We start from the raw sequence: 20415 nt of genomic DNA, 5'->3' as shown, positions 1-20415 counted from the left end.
CTCTTTCCCAGGGCCTCAAAATTATGTAACTCCTGTCTCCCATAGTCTTTCCTTCTTACAAACACAAACGTACTATCACCTAACCACTGTTTCTTCATTTGCCTTGTCATTTTTACTCTTTTCAACCTTGAAGATGTCCTGCACTATGGGCCTTGGCTGTTCACCTTTATCTCAATAAAAAAAACTGACAGGTTCTACAGATTAAGAACTAAAAATGTTGGAAGACCTATTTTTCATCATATGTTATTTTCAAAAGTGACATTCTTTCATTGTTGAGAAACTTAAGTGAAGGATGAAAGCCTATAGTGCAGGCTTTAACCAAAATTGAGAAGAGCAGACAAGAGTGGATAAGTCAAGAAGTATAGGTTAGCTGATGTCAATTTGGGTTCTTCAGATTGAGAAGGGGAAAAAGAAGATGAACCCATATTGTGTTTGCTATTATAGAACTCAAAGCAAAATGTAGCCAACAAAGACCACACAGATATGCAGACTTTTACAACATGGTTTCATTCTACAACCCTCACAGCAATACTGAAGCCTTATTATTGTTGAAGGACATTGAATAGCACCATTCAGATTATAGCAATTAAAAGTGAACACTGCCAAATAAGTTTGTCATGTTTTTAATAGCTAAACGCTCAACATACTTCACTGGCTCTCTACGCACACTAGTGTTTACAAAACCCTCACTGTCTGTTGTGTTAATAGGATTTACAGTAGCACATTCAGAAATAGTGGTTCTAGTATTATATTTAATAATTGCTTAGTGTGTGGGAAGCCACTGCCAATGCAATCCCTCAACCACTTCATTGTCATTTAATTAATAATAAAAACAGAAAATGCTAGAAATATTCAGCAAGTCAGGCAACATCTGTGGAGAAAGAAACAGAGTTAACGTTTCAGTTCGATGACCTTTCGGCATTTAATTAATGTTTTTTTCTCTCCCCATAGTGCTGGTGTTGGGAGGACTGGTGTTTTCATAACACTAAGCATTGTATTGGAAAGAATGAGGTACGAGGGTGTTGTGGATATCTTTCAGACTGTCAAAATGCTAAGAACGCAACGGCCAGCCATGGTGCAGACAGAGGTAAGGAAATAGTTTTTTTTAAAATTAGATGCTACTGCATTCTAATTTCTGCAAAGAAATAAAAAAGCAAATTTATTCTCCATTTAAACAGATAACTGCTATAACTTGACTGATCACAATCCTTTACGAAGGATCATTTCAGGAAAAATTGTCACTTACTAAGGCAAATAGACGGTAATGTATAAATGAGATGTCAAAGGGGTCGAGAACAACTCCTTTTTTTTTATTGTGCGAAAGGTGTGCTGGTAGTGCTGGCTTCCGATGCCCAGGTCTTGCTCCGCCAGCTGCAGTCCAGCAGTAATGCCAGCATTTGATAAAACAAGTGGCCAAGTAAACCTGGTGAAAGTGGCTCTTCCTGGCCATCAGCCTTAGTGAATTCTGGCTATTTTACTTAAGGACTCCAGAAGGCTTACAAGTTCTGAGGTGTTGGAAGCCAGAGCCGTTTCCGTGGTCTCACGCAATATTACTAACGCAATAACCCTAACCCTAACCCTAATGCAGCTGCAGTGTCACAGAGTGGAAGGGTGCAGGTTTGCCAGTCACTGCAATGTCATAAGTGTGGATGTGCTGCCACATGATTTGAATCTTGAGAAAGACATAAGTAAGGCAAAGACCAAAGTAATAGATTGGACAAAAGCTAATTTTATGGGGATGAGAATGGAACTAGGGACGGTAAACTAGAAAAATATGTTGACAGACAAAGAGACAGAACAGCAGTGGGAAATATTTAAAACGGTAATCAATAGAGTTCAGGAGAAATATATTGCTCTAAAATAGAAGAACAAACTAACCAATAATGAAACACCATGGATGAATAAAGAGATAAGGATAAAATTGAAACTAAAAAAAAGGCAAACTCTAAGTACGTACAGAGTAAAGGAGAGGATGACAAAAGGGAATACAAAGGTTAGGAAGGATGTCAAAAAAACAATTAGGAAGGTAAGAGGAACTATGAAATTAAATTATCAAGGAATATAAAAATATATAGTAAAGTATTCTACAACACGTGAATAACAAAAGAAAAATCAGAATAGAGATCGGGCCACTAAGGAATGCACAAGATAAACTCACAGGTAATGCCAGCTAAATGGCAGAAGTTACTTTGCCTCAGTCTCCCTGCTGAATACTAAAAAGGTGGGTATGACATTCGAAGAGGAGTTCAACGAAGGTATCAAGACATTTAAGATAGAACATAAGAAATAGGAGCAGGAGTAGGCCATATGGCCCCTCATGCCTGCTCCGCCATTCAATAAGATCATGGCTGATCTTCGACCTCAACTCCACTTTCCCATCTGATCCCCATATCCCTTGATTCCCTTAGTGTCCAAAAATCTATCTCAGCCTTGAATATACTGAACGACTCAGCATCCACAGACAGCCCCTTGGGGTAGAGAATTCCAAAGATGCTCAACCCTCTGAGTGAAGAAATTCCTCCTCATCTCAGTCTTAAATGGCTGACCCCTTATCCTAAGACTATGCCCTTTAGTTCTAGACTCTCCAGCCAGGGGAAACAACCTCTCAGTATCTACCCTGTCAAGCCCCCTCAGAATCTTATATGTTTCAATGAGATCATCTCTCATTCTTTTAAACTCCACAGAGAATATAAGCCCATTCAACTCAATCTTTCCTCGTCGGACAACCCTCTCATCCCAGGAATCAATCTAATGAACCTTTGTGTACCACCTCTAAGGCAAATACATCCTTCCTTAGATAAAGAGACCAAAACTGTATACAGTACTCCAAGTGTGGTCTCACTAAAGCCCTGTACAATTGCAGCAAGACTTCCTTACTCTTGTACACCAACCCCCTTGCAATAAAGGTCAACATACCTTTTGCCTTCCTAATTGCTTGCTGTACCTGCATGTTAACTTCCTGTGTTTTTTGTACGAGGACACCCAAATCTCTCTGAACACCAACATTTAATAGATTCTCAGCATTTAAAATATTCTGTTTTTCTATTCTTCCTACCAAAGTGAATAACCTCACATTTCCCTACATTATACTCCATCTGCCAGCTTATTGCCCACTCACTTAAATTGTCTATATCCCTTTGCAGACTCTTTGTGTCCTCCTCACAGCTTACTTTCCTACCTAGCTTTGTATCGTCAGCGAACTTGGATACATTACACTCGGTCCCTTCCTCTAAGTCATTAATATAGATTGTAAATAGCTGAAGCCCAAGCACTGATCCTTGTGGCTCCCCACTACTTACAGCCTGCCAACCTGAAAATGACCCGTTCATCCTACTCTCTGTTTTCTGTCTGTGAACCAATCCTCTATCCATGCTAATATATTACCCCCAATCCCATGAGCCGTTATCTTGTGTAACAACCTTTTATGTGGCACCTTATCGAGTGCCTTTTGAAATCCAAATACTACACCCACTGGTTCCCCTTTATCCACCCTGCTAGTTACATCCTCAAAAAACGAATAAATTTGTCAAACACAATTTCCCTTTCATAAAACCATGTTGACTCTGCCTAATCATATTATGGTTTTCTAAGTGCCCTGTTACCACTTCCTTAATAATGGATTCCAGCATTTTCCCAATGACTGATGTCAGGCTAACTGGCCTGTAGTTCCCTGTTTTCTCTCCCTCCTTTCTTGAATAGCGGGGTTACATTTGCTACCTTCCAATCCACTGGAACCGTCCTAGAATGTAGGGAATTTTGGAAGATCACAACCAATGCATCCACGATCTCTGCAGCCACCTCTTTTAGAAAGGGGGGAGATAATTGATAAACTAATCAAACTTAGGATAAGACCACAGTTATTCAAAGAGGTTAGAGAGGACATAGCAGAGGCATTATTACATATATATAAAAATTCATTAAGATAGAGAATAGTGCCAGGGGACTGGCGGACAGGTAATGTTATTCCTATATTTAAAAGGGGAGATAGATCAAGTCCAGGGAACTATAGACCAGTTAGCTCAATATCGGTGGTAGGAAAGATAATGGAATTTTTACTCAAAGATGTAATAGAAAAACATCTAGAAAATGAAAATATAGTAGAGTAATCAGCACGGATTTCAGAAGGGAAAGTCATGCTTGACCAACCTTATTGAATTCTTTGAAGAAGTAACAGAAAGAGTAGACAAGGGTAATGTAGTAGATGTAATATATTTGGATTTTCAAAAGGCCTTCGATAAGGTACCGCATTGTACACTCATGGCTAAGGTCAGAGTATGTGCAGTCAGGGGACAGGTAGCAGAATGGATAGCAAGCTGGCGACAAAACAGAAAATAGAGAATAGGGAAGGGTAGCTACTCAGACTGGCAAAAGGTGGGAAGTGGTGTTCCACAGGGATCAGTGCTGAGACCACTGTTATTCACAACTTACATTAACGATTTGGACTCAGGAATCGTAAGTACAATTTCAAAATTTGCAGACGACACAAAATTGGGGGTGTAGTTAATACAAAGGAAGAATGTGTCAAAATGCAAGAAGACATTAATAAACTTGCAGAATGGGCGTGTAATTGGTAAATGAATTTCAATATAGTTAAATGTGAGATGGTGCATTTTGGTTGGAAGAATAAGGAGGCCACATATTGCTTGGATAATAAGATGGGGTAGAGGAGCAAAGGGATCTGGGGGTACAGATACACAAATCACTAAAAATAGCGACACAGGTTAATAAGGCCATAAAAAAGGCAAATCAAGCAGTGAGGTTCATTTCTAGAGGGATAGAATTGAAAAACAGAGAAGTTATGGCAAACTTGTATAGAATCTTGGTTAGATCACACTTGGAGTACTGTGAACAGTTCTGGTTTCCATATTATAAAAAGGATCTTGAGGCATTGGAGAAAAAGATTCACAAGGATGATACCAGAACTGAGAGGATATTCTTATTAGGAAAGATTAAATAAGCTGGGGCTCCTATCTCTAGAAAAGAGAAGGCTCAGGGGTGACCTGATAGACGTCTTTAAGATAATGAAAGGGTTTGATAGGGTAGACATAGAGAAAATGTTTCCACTTGTGGGGGAGTCCAAAACTAGAGGTCATCAATATTAGATAATCACTAATAAATCCAATCGGGAATTCAGGAGAAAGTTCTTTACCCAAAGAGTGTTAAGAATGTGGAATGCACTACCACAAGGAGTAGTTGAGACAAATAGCATAGATGCATTTAAAGGGAAGCTAGATAAGCACACAAAGGAGAAAGGAATAGAAGGGTATGCTGATAGAGGTAGATGAAGTAGGAAGGGAGAAACATAAACGCCGGCATAGACCAGTTGGGCTGAATGGCATGTTTCTGTGCTGCAGACTCAATGTAACTTAATGTAATATCAGGTGATTAATGCTACATCCCTTGCATGTACCTCCTAGTGACCATCTCAAGAGCAGCATTGGCAGAGTCACAGGAAAAGAGCTCCTTCCTACCCAGCTGTGGAATGGTTTGTGTAATAGAGAGGCAGCAAAACAAAAATATGTGGGCAGAAATCGGAACGCATAATGTGAAGTACGTCAAGTAAAAAAAACTTAAGTGTGCAGGACCAATTGCACAGCTCATCCCTCCAGCTGAGTGCTGAAGTGAATCGAAAACCTTGAGGTGGCCCAAATTACTCTGTTTTGGATTTATTCACAAATTCTCAAACACAAGTAAATCGGGACCACTCTCAGGTTAACAACACTACTGCTTTTAATAAAGAGTAGCAGATTGCGTATCTCAGCACTGTTAACCAAATGCTCAGAGTGATAATGAACATGCACATTACAGTTTTCTTCACATACTACTTGTTTCCATCATCACGGTGGCTGGTGTCAAGTGGCACACATCTCTTGCTGAAGCCACAGCGCCATATTTAGGTATTTTCTGGGGGAGTGGGGGGGAGCTTCAATGTTGTGATTTAGAAAAACAAAATAAATTCTAACTGGATGTAGGTTTCTGCATTCACGACAGTCTGCCGCTGAGCATTCATCTCGTCTTTATTGGTATTGAGCTGGAGGAAATGTGTATGAATCCCCTGGTAATCGTATGGGGAGTTTGCTTTTGCTCCTTGCTAGCTTAATGGCAGCATATGCCAGTGTCTCTAGCTGCCTCGTGGCAATATGGCATTGCAAATACTCAAACTACACATTAGCTGCAGATCAGTAACTTATGAAATAGTGTTGCCAACTCTGGTTGGACGAATTCCTGGAGGTTTCATCACAAAGCCTCCAAACATACTGCCCCCACACTCCTGCCATCGGTCGCCTGACACATCCATCCTTGGGCGCATAGCCTTCCCACGCAAATTGAAAAGAGAACGCATTCTTTGTTATCCGATTAGATGATTCTTGACAGACTGTCGAACAGCCTTTGTTCTTATTTCCAATATTTTTATAACTAATAAACAAAAGTGTTCAAACAAAATTAACAACACATACAATTGTTTTAATGCTCCTATGATATTACTGCCAGGTTGCTTACAGCAATGTCCTGGAGATTAATCTTTGATTCCTGGAAACTCCAGGACAATCCTGGAGGATTGGCAACCTTAACATGAAACTGTCTGTGTCCTCTGGAGTGTAGATATCCTGCTGAACTGGATTTTCCTTATTGTGTTGACTGTTCTACATTCCAAATGGCAAGAGGTGACTTGGATTCAATCCATAAAAGGCAGAAGCTCGAAACAATATAGTTTGATAAAATAAGTAATCCACAACAAAATGTCTTTTCTCATTTTGCTATGGCTGCTACTAATGTCACTTGTAATGTGGGGCCTGCTTCACTAAAATGCAGCTGCACTCTCCAACAAGTTATCCAAATATGTGCCTGAATAATTTCTGTATATTGCTGAAGGACAATAGCAAATGTCCATTGTGCTTTTATGTTTAGGATAAATATTTGCTGCTTGTTACAAGGTGAGTGTTGTCCTCAGCACTGTCCAAGTAATGTATTAAAAAATCGATCTGTTTTAGTTGTGATCATTTCAGAGTTACTCACTGACAGAAAATAGATGCATTTATCATTATCTCTCAGTGTGTGAATAACTAGCCCACTCTAACCTCAAGTGTTTCCAATGTTGCAGTTCTAGAATAATATTGAAAAAAGAAACACAATTTCCTGCGCGAGCACAAACCTTTTCTTTTCACGTTTTTCTTCACCCGCCTTTTTTCCTATTTTCCCCAATTGTGGCCAAGATGGGTGAACTTCATACCAGGCCTCCACCAGTGCTATCCTGAAGCAACTGTTCAAAAGCTATTTGAGAATGACCTGGAGCTGATTTATCCCTTCCTCTATGTCTGGGCTCCAATGGGCACCTCCTTACAGTGACACAGCTAAGAGTAGGGCAGGGGGTGGGGTTCCCAGGTACGAACCCATGCGTGGTACCACATGTTGGTGTTTCTATGCACACAGTACAGTAAGTGTAAGTAAGTGTGGCCGATAACGCAGTTCTGGTGCTGCAACACCAGGAACACTGCACATCGTGCACTTCGCACATTTGGGGGGCGAGAGGCTGATCTCGCGCCATAATGCAAAGTCGTCGCATTTAATTATTGTAGCAGTGCCTAGCGCACTGGTGACTGGCGATTAAGGTGATTGGCAAAAGAACCAAAGGTGACCTGAGGAAAAACTTTTTTTGCACAGCGAGTGGTTAGGATCTGGAATGCACTGCCTGAGGGGGTGGTGGAGGCAGATTCAGTCATGACTTTCAAAAGGAAACTGGATATGTACTTGAAAGGAAAAAATTTGCAGGGCTACCGGGATAGGGCGGGGGAGTGGGACCAGCAGGATTGCTCCTGCATCGAGCCGGCACGGACTCGATGGGCCGAATGGCCTCCTTCCGAACTGTAACCTTTCTATGATTCACTGGGAGCACACTGATGTCCAGTGCCAGGGGCTGATGGCTGTCCTTGCAGGAAGACTTCTGCTTAGAGTGAAAAGTGTTGCGGGCAGAATGGTGTCAATGCAGGTTCACCTGTGGCCCAGGTTAGCAAGAAATATTATATCGTACACACGGTTGGTGAGGTAAGTTTGCAAGCACGTGGTGAAATCTTAATATGTTACCTTGCAAAGCTTTTTCATAGAATCATAGAATGGTTACAGCACAGAAGGAGGCCATTCAGCCCATTGAGCCCATGTCTGCTCTTTGTAAGAGCAATCCAGTAGCTCTGCAAATTTTTTCCCTTCAAATTAACCAATTCCTTTTTGAAAGCCATGATTGAATCTGCTTCCATCACCCTTTCAGGCAGCGATTCCAAATCCTAAGTACTCGCTGCGAAAACATTTTTCCTCATGTTGCCTTTGGTTCTTTTGCCGATCACTTTAAATCTGTGTCCTCTGGTTCTCAACCCTTCCGCCAATGGGAATAGTTTCTCTTTATTTACTTTATCTAAACCCTTCATGATTTTGAACACTTCCATCAAATCTCCTCTCAACCTTCTCTAAGGAGAACAGCCCCAGCTTCTCCAGTCTATCTGCGTAACTGAAGTCCCTCATCCCTGGAGCCATTCTAGTAAATCTCTTCTGCACCCTCTCTAAGGCCTTCACATCCTTCCTAAAGTGCAGTGCCCAGAATTGGACACAATACTCCAGTTGTGGCTGAACCAATGTTTTATAAAGGTTTAAAATAACTTCCTTGCTGTCGTATTCTATACCTCTGTTTATAAAGCCCAGGATCCTGTATGCTTTTTTAGCCGCTTTCTCAACCTGTCGTGCAACCTTCAAAGATTTGTGCATATATACCCCCAGGTCTCTCTGTTCCTGTACCCCCTTTAGAATTGTACCATTTAGTTTATATTGCCTCTCCTCGTTCTTCCTGCCAAAATGTATCACTTTGCACTTCTCTGCATTAAATTTCATCGGCCATGTGTCCGCCCATTCCACCACTCTCTCTATGTCCTCTTGAAGACTATTACTATCCTCCTTACTGTTTACTACACTTCCAAGTTTTGTGTCATCTGCAACTTTTGAAATTGTGTCATGTACATCCAAGTCCAAGTTATTGTCTTCATTGTAAACTTGGCACTGATCACAGAGAGATCATAAGGATAGTGTAATGAACTGTGCTAAATGTTCATCTTTCTAAGAACACAGACATGCTCATGTTCTTTGCACTCTGCACTATAGCCATATCAGAGTGCTGACCATGTGACCCATTAAATATGGAAAATAACCAGTAACAAGCACCATGTCATATGCCAGTACCAGATTCTTTAACTCACAAACATAGTCTTCCGCAATCTTTTCCACATTTATCCCTTTTGTACCAGTGTGCGAGAAAAGACTGCATGTAACAGGAGGCAGCCCATGCAGACAGGAGACGTGGGGCTCAACCAAGCTGCAACCTTTGACTCCTTATAAGGAGAGGGCTATCGAGACTATGAAGGCGATAGGCTGAGTGGGGAAGTGTGGAGTTGGAGGCCCCCTCCAATTACATGGCTGGTATCTTTCGCTATTTATTTCTTACCTCCTTGTTCAGCCATTAATTCACTCCCTCGATGACGCTAAGCATTTCAGTTTAATACACTGCAGTGGATTGTCATGTGAAGCAAAAGCCTATTTTGGGGGCATTATCAGAGTGGTAAATGAAGTGAAGAGCCATTCCGCAGCTCCCTGCTACCACTTCTAGGACTTTCCACTGAAAAGTGTAATGTTAATACTCGGGCACGAGTATGTTGCCCATTGTATTTCCCATCATTAACATGTTAGCAATGCTGGGCATCCGGAACATTCTTGCATTTCTGGCATCCACCGTTACTAAGGAAGTGGAACAGGATTTAAAAATTAAAAGGCCTGCTTGCCAAGTGCAATCAGTCATAGAACCATCAATTGCACTGAGCAAGACGCATGTTGCAAAAAAAAAAATTTTTAAATGTTTACTACTCCAGGTCTTCAGCCTCAATATTTGTTGCAGTAAACCAAGGTCCACAGCATGCATAGATCTGACTGTGGCAGAGAAAGTGACCACAGCTCTCAACTTTTACACCACAGCCTTGTTTGAGGAACTACAGGGAACTTTTGCCATACCATCCAATTTGCAATTTATACAGTTCGGCAGTACTGTCACACAGGCGAATGATGCAAAATATTATGAGCCTTTTGGGATGGAGGTGGTCCTTTTCTTGGGGCCCCCAAGCCCTGTGATGGAGATATGACCCTTTGCTATGGGCTCCTTGGCAGCCTGACTCTGCAAAGATGAAGACTTTTTTGTGGGGACCCGATGGAGTGCTCCTCTGTGTTGCTGCCATGACGGGAAGTAACTTCTGAGGCATGCACACCAGCTTTTCCACTGGTACTGGGAACAGGATTCTGGTTACCAGCGATCAGTGGGAGAACGGACCTCCAGAATCAGAAAGGTTCTTTACTCCCTGAGAGAGTGTCAACCAAATATCCTTTGGTCCCTTCGAGATGCAGCCCTGTATACTTTGCAATCCAGTTGGTGTTTACCTGTCCAAATGGTCTCCTTCATTAAGTGCCTCCACATTCAGTTGACTGACTTGCTTTGACCTCTCATGAAGCAGGGAAAGCCTGGCAGATACTCCTGCAGCTGCTGCTTTCTCCAGACTGCCCTGCAATGAGTTGAAACGCCTTTAGATGCCGGTGCACTGCAGAGCTGTGGACTCCACCATATTGGGAGTGGCCACGCAGACCTTCGTATGTGTCTGTTGCTCTGCTCGCATCCTTCTCATCATGGCAGGTCCCCTGGGATCATCAGTCACCGGCTTCGCAGCCGGGGGCTGACATATCGTATGCCTCCATTCAACGACCTCAGGCTCCACCCTCTCATCTCCACCCTCTGGTTTCCTTGTGCTCTACATCTGATCACACGTGTTGTTAAATGCTAGATATTGGCACGTAGCCTGGCATTCCCTGGCATCATGCGCTGTCTTCTGCAGGAGGAAGACATTGTGTTAATTGGCTGCTGTAGTCTCCAGATCCTGCTGTCACAATGGTCCCGATTTTCGAATCAAAGTGCGGGTGCGTTGGGTGCGGGGCTCCGAAAATCGGGGAAATCCCGAGCGGGTTCAGAAGCCGACTCCAACCTGCTGACTTCCGGGTTCCCCACAGACGTGTCTGTGTGCGCGCGCCTCACGAATGTGGAAGTCCCACCAGCAATTAAAGCCGGCGGGATGACAATTAAGACAGTTATTTAGATAGTTTAAGTATTTGAAGTAGTTAATTTCATGGTGATTGAGGCAGGGGACTGATTTTCATTCGGCCTCTGTGTGTTTCCCGTGCTGTGGGAAACACTCCATGTTTTAGGAGTCGTGTTTCAGCCAGCAGCCAGTTGGACTTTGAAATGCTCGTTTGACAGATGGGGATAAAAGGTGAGTTATTGCAGCAGGACGCTCTGTTCTTTCAGACAAACTTTTGGCTGGGAGACCTTTTGTGTTTACACTGAAAATTCTTAGTTTCCACTCAGAATTCTCCTGTTTACGCATATTTACCAACTTTTCGGACCCCTTCAAACTGACACCATCAGGAATGGGGGGCGTCATGGCTGCATTCACCAGTACATCCGAGGACGAGCAACATCATCAGCCTCGCCAGGCACAGCGTGCACTTCCACCACTTGGAGCTCCACAACACAGTGCAATCGATTGCATCCATGCAGCAATACGAGCACCTCCACACGAGCCAGGACTGTTCATCAACAGAAAGGGCTATCACTCCATCAACACTCAGCTCGTTTGTGACCACCACAAAAGATTCCTTCACGTGTGCGCCAGATTCCCTGGCAGCTGCCACGATTCCTTCATTCCCAGGCAATCCAACATCTGGCTCCTTTTTCCACACACCGAACACCCTTAAGGGCTGGCTCCTTGGGGACAAGGGATACCCCCAGCACACGTGGCTCATGACACCACTGAGGAACCCCATCACCGAGCAACAGCGTCGCTACAACGACAGCCACATCGCCACCAGATCTACAATTGAGCATGCTGTAGGTCTGCTCAAGATGCGATTTAGATGCCTTGCTCGTTCTGGGGGAGAGCTTCAATACGCACCAGACAGAGTGGGACGCACTATGGTGGTGTGTTCTGTCCTGCACAACATGGCACAACAGAGAGGGTTGCTGCTTTAGGAGGCCCAAACTACATCTGCCATCCACATCGAGGAGAAGGAGGAGGAGGAGAAACCCGTGGCCAGAACAGCGGCTCACCTGGCTGCTCATGAGGCCGGGGAGTCTCTGATATGTGAACGGTTCTCCTAGCATCAGAAAGTGTGAAGAGTCCAGTCCACAGACCACCTGGAAAGACCAGCGCCAACACCAGCCCCCACTCCCTGCACAAAACAGTCCTGCAACTACACATAAACCCACTGTGAAGTGACCCAATGGGTGGCACCAAGTGTCGCCGTTCACGGTGAAGCACATGAAAGGGCCCTATCACAAAAGCCAGTCAAGAATGGGCATGACGTGGCAGTAGTGGTGAGAATGATAACAACATTTAATGTGAATATAACAAAAAACAAAAATAAATGAAAAACATGGCAGTCTGTCAGACACCCTTGTGCATACCCTTGGTGTTTTGGGCCTACGCCCTCTGGGTTTTGGAGCCCATGAGGGCCCCTCCAAAGACTGCTCCACCTGCATCTGTGCAGGGGCAGACTCAGCCACCAGGAGAGGAGGCAGCATTGCGGGTACTGGTCGAGAGGGGGGTAACGGGTGAGACATGAGAGCGCTTTGAGAGGCGTCCCCACTTCAATGTCCCCTTTCACCATCATCCCTCTCCTGGGCCAAGGCCACATCACTCCTACCACCCTGCTGAACAACAGTCTGGAGGACATATATGATGCCATGTAAGGCCAGTGCTAGTGTAGCTGTTTAAGGCGGCAGAATGTTGCTCACCCTGAGTCTGAACAACCGTTGTTAGGGCCTGAATGGACTCATTTGTGAGCTGTGCTTGAAGCTGAACGGAGGCTAGCCATCTCTTCATCGCAGACATTCCCGCACTGACCTGCAACACTATCTCAGATAGTTCCTCACATCCCTGCGACACTATCTCAGATAGTTCCTCACATCCCTGCGACACTATCTCAGATAGTTCCTCACATCCCTGTGACACTGTCTCAGACTCGCCAAGGCTTCTTCGACAGCACCTCCCAAACCCGCGACCTCTACCATCTAGAAGGACAAGAGCAGCAGGCACATGGGAACAACACCACCTGCACGTTCCCCTCCAAGTCACACACCATCCCGACTTGGAAATATATCGCCGTTCCTTCATTGTCGCTGGGTCAAAATCCTGGAACTCCCTTCCTAACAGCACTGTGGGAGAACCGTCACCACACGGACTGCAGCGGTTCAAGAAGGCGGCTCACCACCACCTTCTCGAGGGCAATTAGGGATGGGCAATAAATGCTGGCCTCGCCAGCGACGCCCACATCCCGTGAACGAATAATAAAAAAAAAAATTCCCTCCCGTACCTGTGCCACCATTCTGCTCATGCAGGAGTTGGACTCCTCCATCCTCTGCGTTATTTTGGAGAGTGCGCGTGGCACCTGTTCCAGTAAATGTGCTGCTGTCCCTCGATCATTCTCCTTTTAAAGGATGGCCCCCCCCGTTCAGCATCTGCGTCCAGCTGAGCAGAGCCTGGGGAGGAGTGCGCCCACCGACGCAGACTCTCCACAGCTGCCCCTGCCACCAGTGTCTGCTCGTGCTCACTTGTGTGTGGTGACTCACCAGGTGCCAACCCAGCTAACTCATTACTAGGACCCACCGAGGTCTGCACTGGTGGATGGCTCACTATGATGTGACGGTGCACCCTCAGATGCCGGGAGCTCCTCTAAGGAATCGCCCACTGCCGTCACTGCAGTCGTTGAAAGGCCTGTAAGAGAACAGAAGGCAATATTAAGCATTTTCACAGATGTGCCATGTTGTGATGAGCATACTGAGGTGTTGAAGATGGCAAGCATTGTTCACATCAATTCATATTGTGTGTGATGAATGTTAAAGTTGTGTTTGTCGGGTGCCAGTCCCAGCATCCCCGACGGACAGGCACTCGAGGATGCGGCTGATCTCCAAGGCCTCCTCCTCCGTATCTGTGAGGACCACTATTAGTTGTGGCCCCCCCTCCACTCCTCACCCTCTCACGTGCGTTTTGCGCTCTCTTCTACAAGGGGAGAAAGTACAGACGTGTGGGTGAGTGATGGTGAAGTAGCCAACCGATGAATGCATTGCTTTGGGTGAGGCTGACCATGAAAGAGATGCATCAGAGGATGAGTATGAGACAGAGACATCACACTGGATCAGGATTGGGGTGAATGGTAGTGGTGGGGTCACAAATGGGGAGGTGAGGAAGTGCAGGTCAGTTGAGGATGGGCCTTAAGTGAGTGTGAGGAGTGATGTGATGGATAGTCTTGGCAGTACAGAATGAGTTGGGGGCGGGGCGCAGCTCAGTGATGTGCAACACAGAATCAGTAAGTGTACTCACTTTTGCTGACCTGGTTAGGTCATTGAAGCGCTTCCTGCACTGGACCCAGGTGCGGGAGATGTTGCTGCTTCTGGTGACCTCCTCTACCATCTCGAGCCAGGCCGCCTTGGTGGCAGAGGCAGGGCACTTCCTCCCATCTGCAGGGTAAAAGACTTCCCTCCTTCTCCTCACCCAGTAGCTGCTGCAGTGAGTCATCACTAAATCTTGGAGCAGCCTTGCCCCTGTGCACCTCCATTGTGTGTTTTTGGTGCTTGCTGCAGCAAAAGCCTTTGGAGCAATGGCCCTTTAAATGGAGCCGCTCCAGCTGACAGCCTGTCATACGGGTGCGCAGTCCGCCCACTGCGCAGCTTTCGGATGGCAAACCCAGAAGCTGCGTTAAGGGGCCACCAATTAACTTGCGGTCATGTGGGAAACGGTAAGATTTTATTAGTCGGGTTACCCATGCTCCCATTGACCCCCCACTGCCATCCCACCGCCATTTAAAAATCAAGCCCAATCAGTCAGGACCTGTGGAATGACTGATAATCATGTTAGGTTTAAGGGAAAAAGGAGCTAGGATGAGAAATTCACTGTGCTCGCATGAATTACAGGATGCGAGGCAATTGACAAGTGCTGCCGTGACTATGTTTCTGAATCAAGAAGCATGGTGCCATGTGATAACTCGAAGGGCAGTGTTTGACTTAGTGCTTTGGGAATACCCATGTGCTTCTCTGTGATTCCGTTTATTTGCCCTGTTATTGTCCTGCAAACATTCTTACTTTTGCTAACCTGAGGTCATTAAACCTCTTCCAACACTGCAAGGGGGTCCTTGGGATTACAGAGGTCCCAATTGAATTTGGGCCAACAGCACTTCCAACCTCGCCTCAGAAAAGTTAGATGCCTGCTTTTTCCCTTCTGCTGCACCCATCATTTCGCTGCTTGAGAATGCTGAAGATATGTTCCATTAAGATCCTTATGGAAATGTGGGCCACATATCTGTGCTTGACTGACGCATTGATGTCATGAACCACGATGGCAGTCATATTCTTGGTCCCCTAACGCCATGTCTAATGTCTTTCTCGAACCTTTAAATAACGCTGGGAGCGTTAACTGCTGCAGGATGACGGAATCAGCCTTGAGATGTATAATTCTGTTCCTGTGGATGCGAACCACCTGCACATTCATGGAGTGGTAGTTTTTTCTAGTCAGGAATACGGTTGCATTAGAGGTAATGATGCCTTGTGCCTGTGGAAATCCTGCCACGTGGCAAAACCAGGACTCGCTCTTTCGGCTGGTTACTTTCCAGATTAAAACTGATGAAATCCCTGGCGTTAACAAATAATCTGTCAGTGACCTGCTTGACATCAGTGTACGCTTAAAGTTGGGAACTGTAACCGACATCTCCCACACTTATCTGGAAGGACCCTGCTGCATAAAAGCTCAACAGTGCTGTATCCTTCACAGCCCCCGATGGAGCCGTCTCTGTGCTGGAACTGGTCTGAAACTCTCGCTGCAGGAATCTCCATTGTTCTGTTATGATATCCATCAGAAATATTATTCTGCGCAGGCAAGTTTCTTAGTGCAGCTCCAGATACATGGGTCTGGCCCTACACATGAGAGGTAGCAAAGTGACGTGTTTGAATGCAGCATCTAAGGTACATTCACACCAGCCTGGCATAGCTCCTCTGACCCTCTACTTCCTCAAGAATCTACAAATATGAAGGTGTGCCCATAGGGATATCCATAGCTGATGAACTCATTAACTGCTTCAGCTGTACAAGCTGTACAAATAAGAGCACAAGAGCGGCAGTACAGCCTTTAAAAGCTGTTGGGAAGACTCAGCAAAGTTCCCTTAATTTCCCTTGCGCAACAAGACTGAAATAGTCCATAAATAGCTAATACATTCAATACAAACTCAAATGGGCCTCCCTTGCAGCAGTCAGTTTTTCAGGACCTGCTTAGGCCTCACGATCGCATCACAGGGACATGCACTCACTTACATTAAATTCACCCCTTTAATCAGCCTACTGAGCAAGGCTCCAAGCTCTTGTATGTTGCATGCACAGTGTGTATTTGGTGCAGAATAGCCCTTAAGCCTCATGATACAGGGCTAAAGCAGCCAAAGCAGAATGGCAATTTAGACACATCCAATCACACTATCTAATCATCAACTTCTGTATTGTACCACTGTGTGCCCTCAACTGGCTACGATTTAATAGGTGTGGGCTGTTTTCTGTATGGAGGTCATTTGAGTAGTATTTGCTGATCTGGAATACACAGTTTTTTCTTCTTTGGAGTTTAGAGTGAGAGAAAGACAGTTGTCGAACTGAAATGTGTTTGTATTGAGTTTGGAGAGTGCATTGAATTTAATGTCTTGAATAATAATAATAATCCCTTGTTTCCATCTGTGATGACAATGAGGACAGTTCCACAGTCTGAGCTGCCAGAATTTGTCATTCTTCTTTTTCAATGAAAGAAGCTGAAGCTATTTTTAATCAGACCTTGGCAATGAACAGTGTGGTTTTGTGTTTACACAAAACATAGTTTGTCCTTCTCCATTCTTCACTGACAAAACATTGTCACTGTACACATCAGCACCTTAGGAATATGCCTGGCAGTTGAAAAGAAAGAGGTATAAACTGAAGAGACTCTTAAAGGGAGTAAATAAAATAAAGCAAGTTTAAGCAAGAACAGAACTCCTTTCTGTTCTGTGCATGTCAGACAAGATGAATTTCTGGTGCCTATTGGAGCATTATCTTTTTCCTTGCAAGTTGCAAATAATCAGCACGTCATCCTCCAGCTGGGAGAGTAGAGATGTTGGAGCTGAGTTTTATTCCCCCCCCACCGCCCCCCCCCAAAAAAACAGACCGAATTAGAGTATGTCAATTCCCCCGGGAAATTTGAGTTAGATGGGGAAGATTAACTGCATAATCTCCTGAGCGAGGAATTCTCCCTGCGTTGCTGGAAGGTATACTCTTTCCAGTCTGTGTTTAAAATGTGGAGAATAATATCTACAAAGGAATATGCAGGACCAGAAGAGACCTCTGTGGTCCATCTGATCAGTCCCAAAGACACGAATCTAATTTTAAATATTTCACTTTCGTAGCTCTGTGAAGGCAATTAATCCAAATATATCAAAACATACGTGATTTTAATCAATAAAAGACGGAAATAAAAAAATTAAAATTAGTCCAGTAAACATTGACCAAGAAATTGGTCTGCACACCGCCCGTTGATTCCATTTAGCTGCAAATTCATTGGAAACCTGTAGTTCGCAAATTTCTAGAGCAGCATAAGACTAAATGCCCAGTTACTGGAAATCTCAGTCACCCATCCCCCCACAATTAGGAGGGTAGATCTGATAGCTTCATGTTTCCCAGTTGCCCCCATTTACATCACAACACTGTTCCCAGCAGTATCGTAATGTAAGCAATGTGCTGTCATGATGCAGATGAGTGGAACAACACCTCAGAAGGTGGCGTCCAGCTGTTGCACCAGATTCTGTAAGATAAAATGGGCTTGATTAATGCTCCTCGCCAAAGGCCCACCAGATATTTGAAGGTCATTTTATTCTTTATGACGATAAAGATAAAAAGATTTCAATACAATAGAATTTGGATAAACATGCAGGATCTGAAATTATGCCATGTGATACTAGCAAACAAACCCTTAATGTGCTATTCTGAAATTAATCTCTGCTTTTTTACAGGAGGCATTAAGTAAATGAATTAACACCTCTAAAATGGTAGAAAGAGGAATTTCATCCAAACGCTTAGCGTGTTCATATGTTGGCATAATTTCAGAGCCCTGGTCTTAATACAGACAGAGAATTCCAATCTACCATTACCGTTTTATTGAATTACCCAATGAAGCATGCAGCGTTCAGTTGTGTTCCACAGACAGCTCCAGCATTTAATCCAAGCGGAGCAATGCTAGACCCAAAGTTCAAAGGTGCTTTAAAATGCACTTTGTAATTACTCACTGGTGATGACAAATCATATGAGAAAGGGATAAAGAGTTGCATTTAGTTTAATGTTAAAGGCTAATGTTTGCAGAACTGCTTAATCTCAGAGGAAAACCTTTTTCGATAAAACACGGATTGTATGACATTCTGGTAATGCTGTTAGTCCAGAGGGGTCCATCGGTCCACAGAACTGTGCTTGTTGAACCATATTGCTCTCACTTATATTAAACCTGAAATTCAGCTGCATCATTTACTGTATTCAGAGCTCTCTTATTGGAAATTCATTTCCTCTTATCTCTCTGCAGGATCAGTATCAATTCTGCTATCGAGCTGCACTGGAGTACCTTGGAAGCTTTGATCACTATGCAACGTAAAACCTGATCCACCTTGGATTTACAGTAGGCCATTTAAGATCCAGAAAGCCTCTTCTGAGCCATACAATGTGCTTGAGAAGTACTACTTACTCCTAGCTAAAGATAAATTAGTGGGGGGGGGAGGGGGAAATTAAAAAAAAAACTATTCCAGGTGGACCAAGAATTGGCAGTTTAATAACGTAACTTGAAAAGAAGAGGAGAATCCTTTCTGATGAGGCATCAAAAGGATTTTTCAAATAACTCGAGGATTCAACTTTGATAATTGAAGTGGGAAAAACCTATAATGGAAGACAGTGATTGTGTAAAGGATTACCTGAGAACTGTGGAAAATGGATTGCAAAGCTGAATCTTGAGAGTACTGTACCTGCAAGGGAACGAAGATGTTATGAAAAGGCCAGTTCCTGACTTAAGAAACTAGTTGGACACGTTTGCTTCAACATCACCCCTTTCCACCATTCGCTCATACTAATTATTAAGAGGGAGGGAATGTTCAAATTACTGATTTAGTTTTTTTAGTACTGTAATATACTGCTGACCTGTGCTTCATTTTTAACTGTGTAAACTTCTTTCCCTTTTTTAACAAAAGTTTATCATTCAATGAAGTGAATTTAAAAAGTTGCTTATTTGTTCATATTTTTTTCCAGACTGTAGCTTTTTTTAAGCTGTAGAAATGATGTACGTATCTGGCTGTAGAAACGGAAATAATTTGAATTTTTTGATGCACATTTTTTTGTGCAGTCCTTTTATTTATCTTACCACATAATGGTCTGATTGAGTTTTTCATTTCAATAGAAGTTACCCATAGCAGTCAGTTAATAAATAAGTCCAAAAAAAAAATTAAATTAAAAAAAAAGGGCCTTTATGGAATCAACAGGGAGGCGCAAAGTATAAAGCTGCTGCTACTGGATTCCTCAGATCTTCCGTGTCAAGGATTTTAAGATGTGGTTGAATAGTTTGCCAAATATGTCACTAGCAACCTCCATCTGAATAATAATTAGTTGTCTAGGCTTCCGTGATGAGATGGTGAGAAGTTAGTGTCTACTGGAATGCACATCAATGAACTCAGTAATCCGTGTTTAATAGGTTCGTATGATATACTGAAACGTATCTTTGCACATGTACGCAATAAATTGCATTATAAAAAAACAAATAAGTTTTAAACCTCTTAGCGTGGGAATTTTTTTTTTGCTTCTATACTTTATAGTGACCATGCTGTACCTGGCATTAAATAATACCCGCATTAAATAATTTCAGTGTCAAAAATAAAGTGGGGTTGAAATTCAATGTTTAATTTTTAAGGGGAAGGAAAATCTTGGGGTGGGGGGGGTGGGAATAATTTTAATCCAAAGTATTCCACATTTTCTTAAAGAAAGTAATAGTCTCAGCAGAAGTTTTTTCTTTGCTATTTGATGGGAGTTTAACTTTCTGAGTGGTATGAATGCTCTCGCTGGCTGTGTCCCAGAGTGGCTCTAACGCAAGGGGCAAGAATCGCCGCAATGCTGGGAAACTATTATAGTTGGGGGTGGGGAATGTAGCACGATTTCCTCACGATCGGAGGGCTCCAGAATGCCAATGGACCCGCACCTCCTCGCTGTTTACTGTGGGCGCCACTCCAGAACGCACAGTGACACAGAGACCTGGCCAC

At 43.7% G+C, this 20415-nt stretch overlaps 1 protein-coding gene across 8 annotated transcripts in view; it reads left to right on the top strand.

Moving 5' to 3' along the window:
* The window catches only part of LOC137321288 (receptor-type tyrosine-protein phosphatase delta), a 513687-nt gene extending 493756 nt beyond the window's left edge, over positions 1-19931 (top strand). For all 8 annotated transcript variants that reach the window (XM_067983651.1, XM_067983650.1, XM_067983653.1 and 5 more), the window contains 2 exons: positions 952-1087; positions 18702-19931. In XM_067983651.1, the coding sequence (XP_067839752.1) occupies positions 952-1087; positions 18702-18770 (205 nt within the window). In that variant the 3' untranslated portion in view covers positions 18771-19931. The remainder of the gene's footprint in view (positions 1-951; positions 1088-18701) is intronic.
* Positions 19932-20415: the final 484 nt, after the last annotated feature.

The sequence above is a fragment of the Heptranchias perlo genome, chromosome 4 (assembly GCF_035084215.1).
Source record: "Heptranchias perlo isolate sHepPer1 chromosome 4, sHepPer1.hap1, whole genome shotgun sequence".
In the NCBI taxonomy this organism is placed as follows: domain Eukaryota; kingdom Metazoa; phylum Chordata; class Chondrichthyes; order Hexanchiformes; family Hexanchidae; genus Heptranchias; species Heptranchias perlo.
Note: the sequence above shows the minus strand (reverse complement) of the source record. Positions and strands in the feature narration are given on the sequence as shown.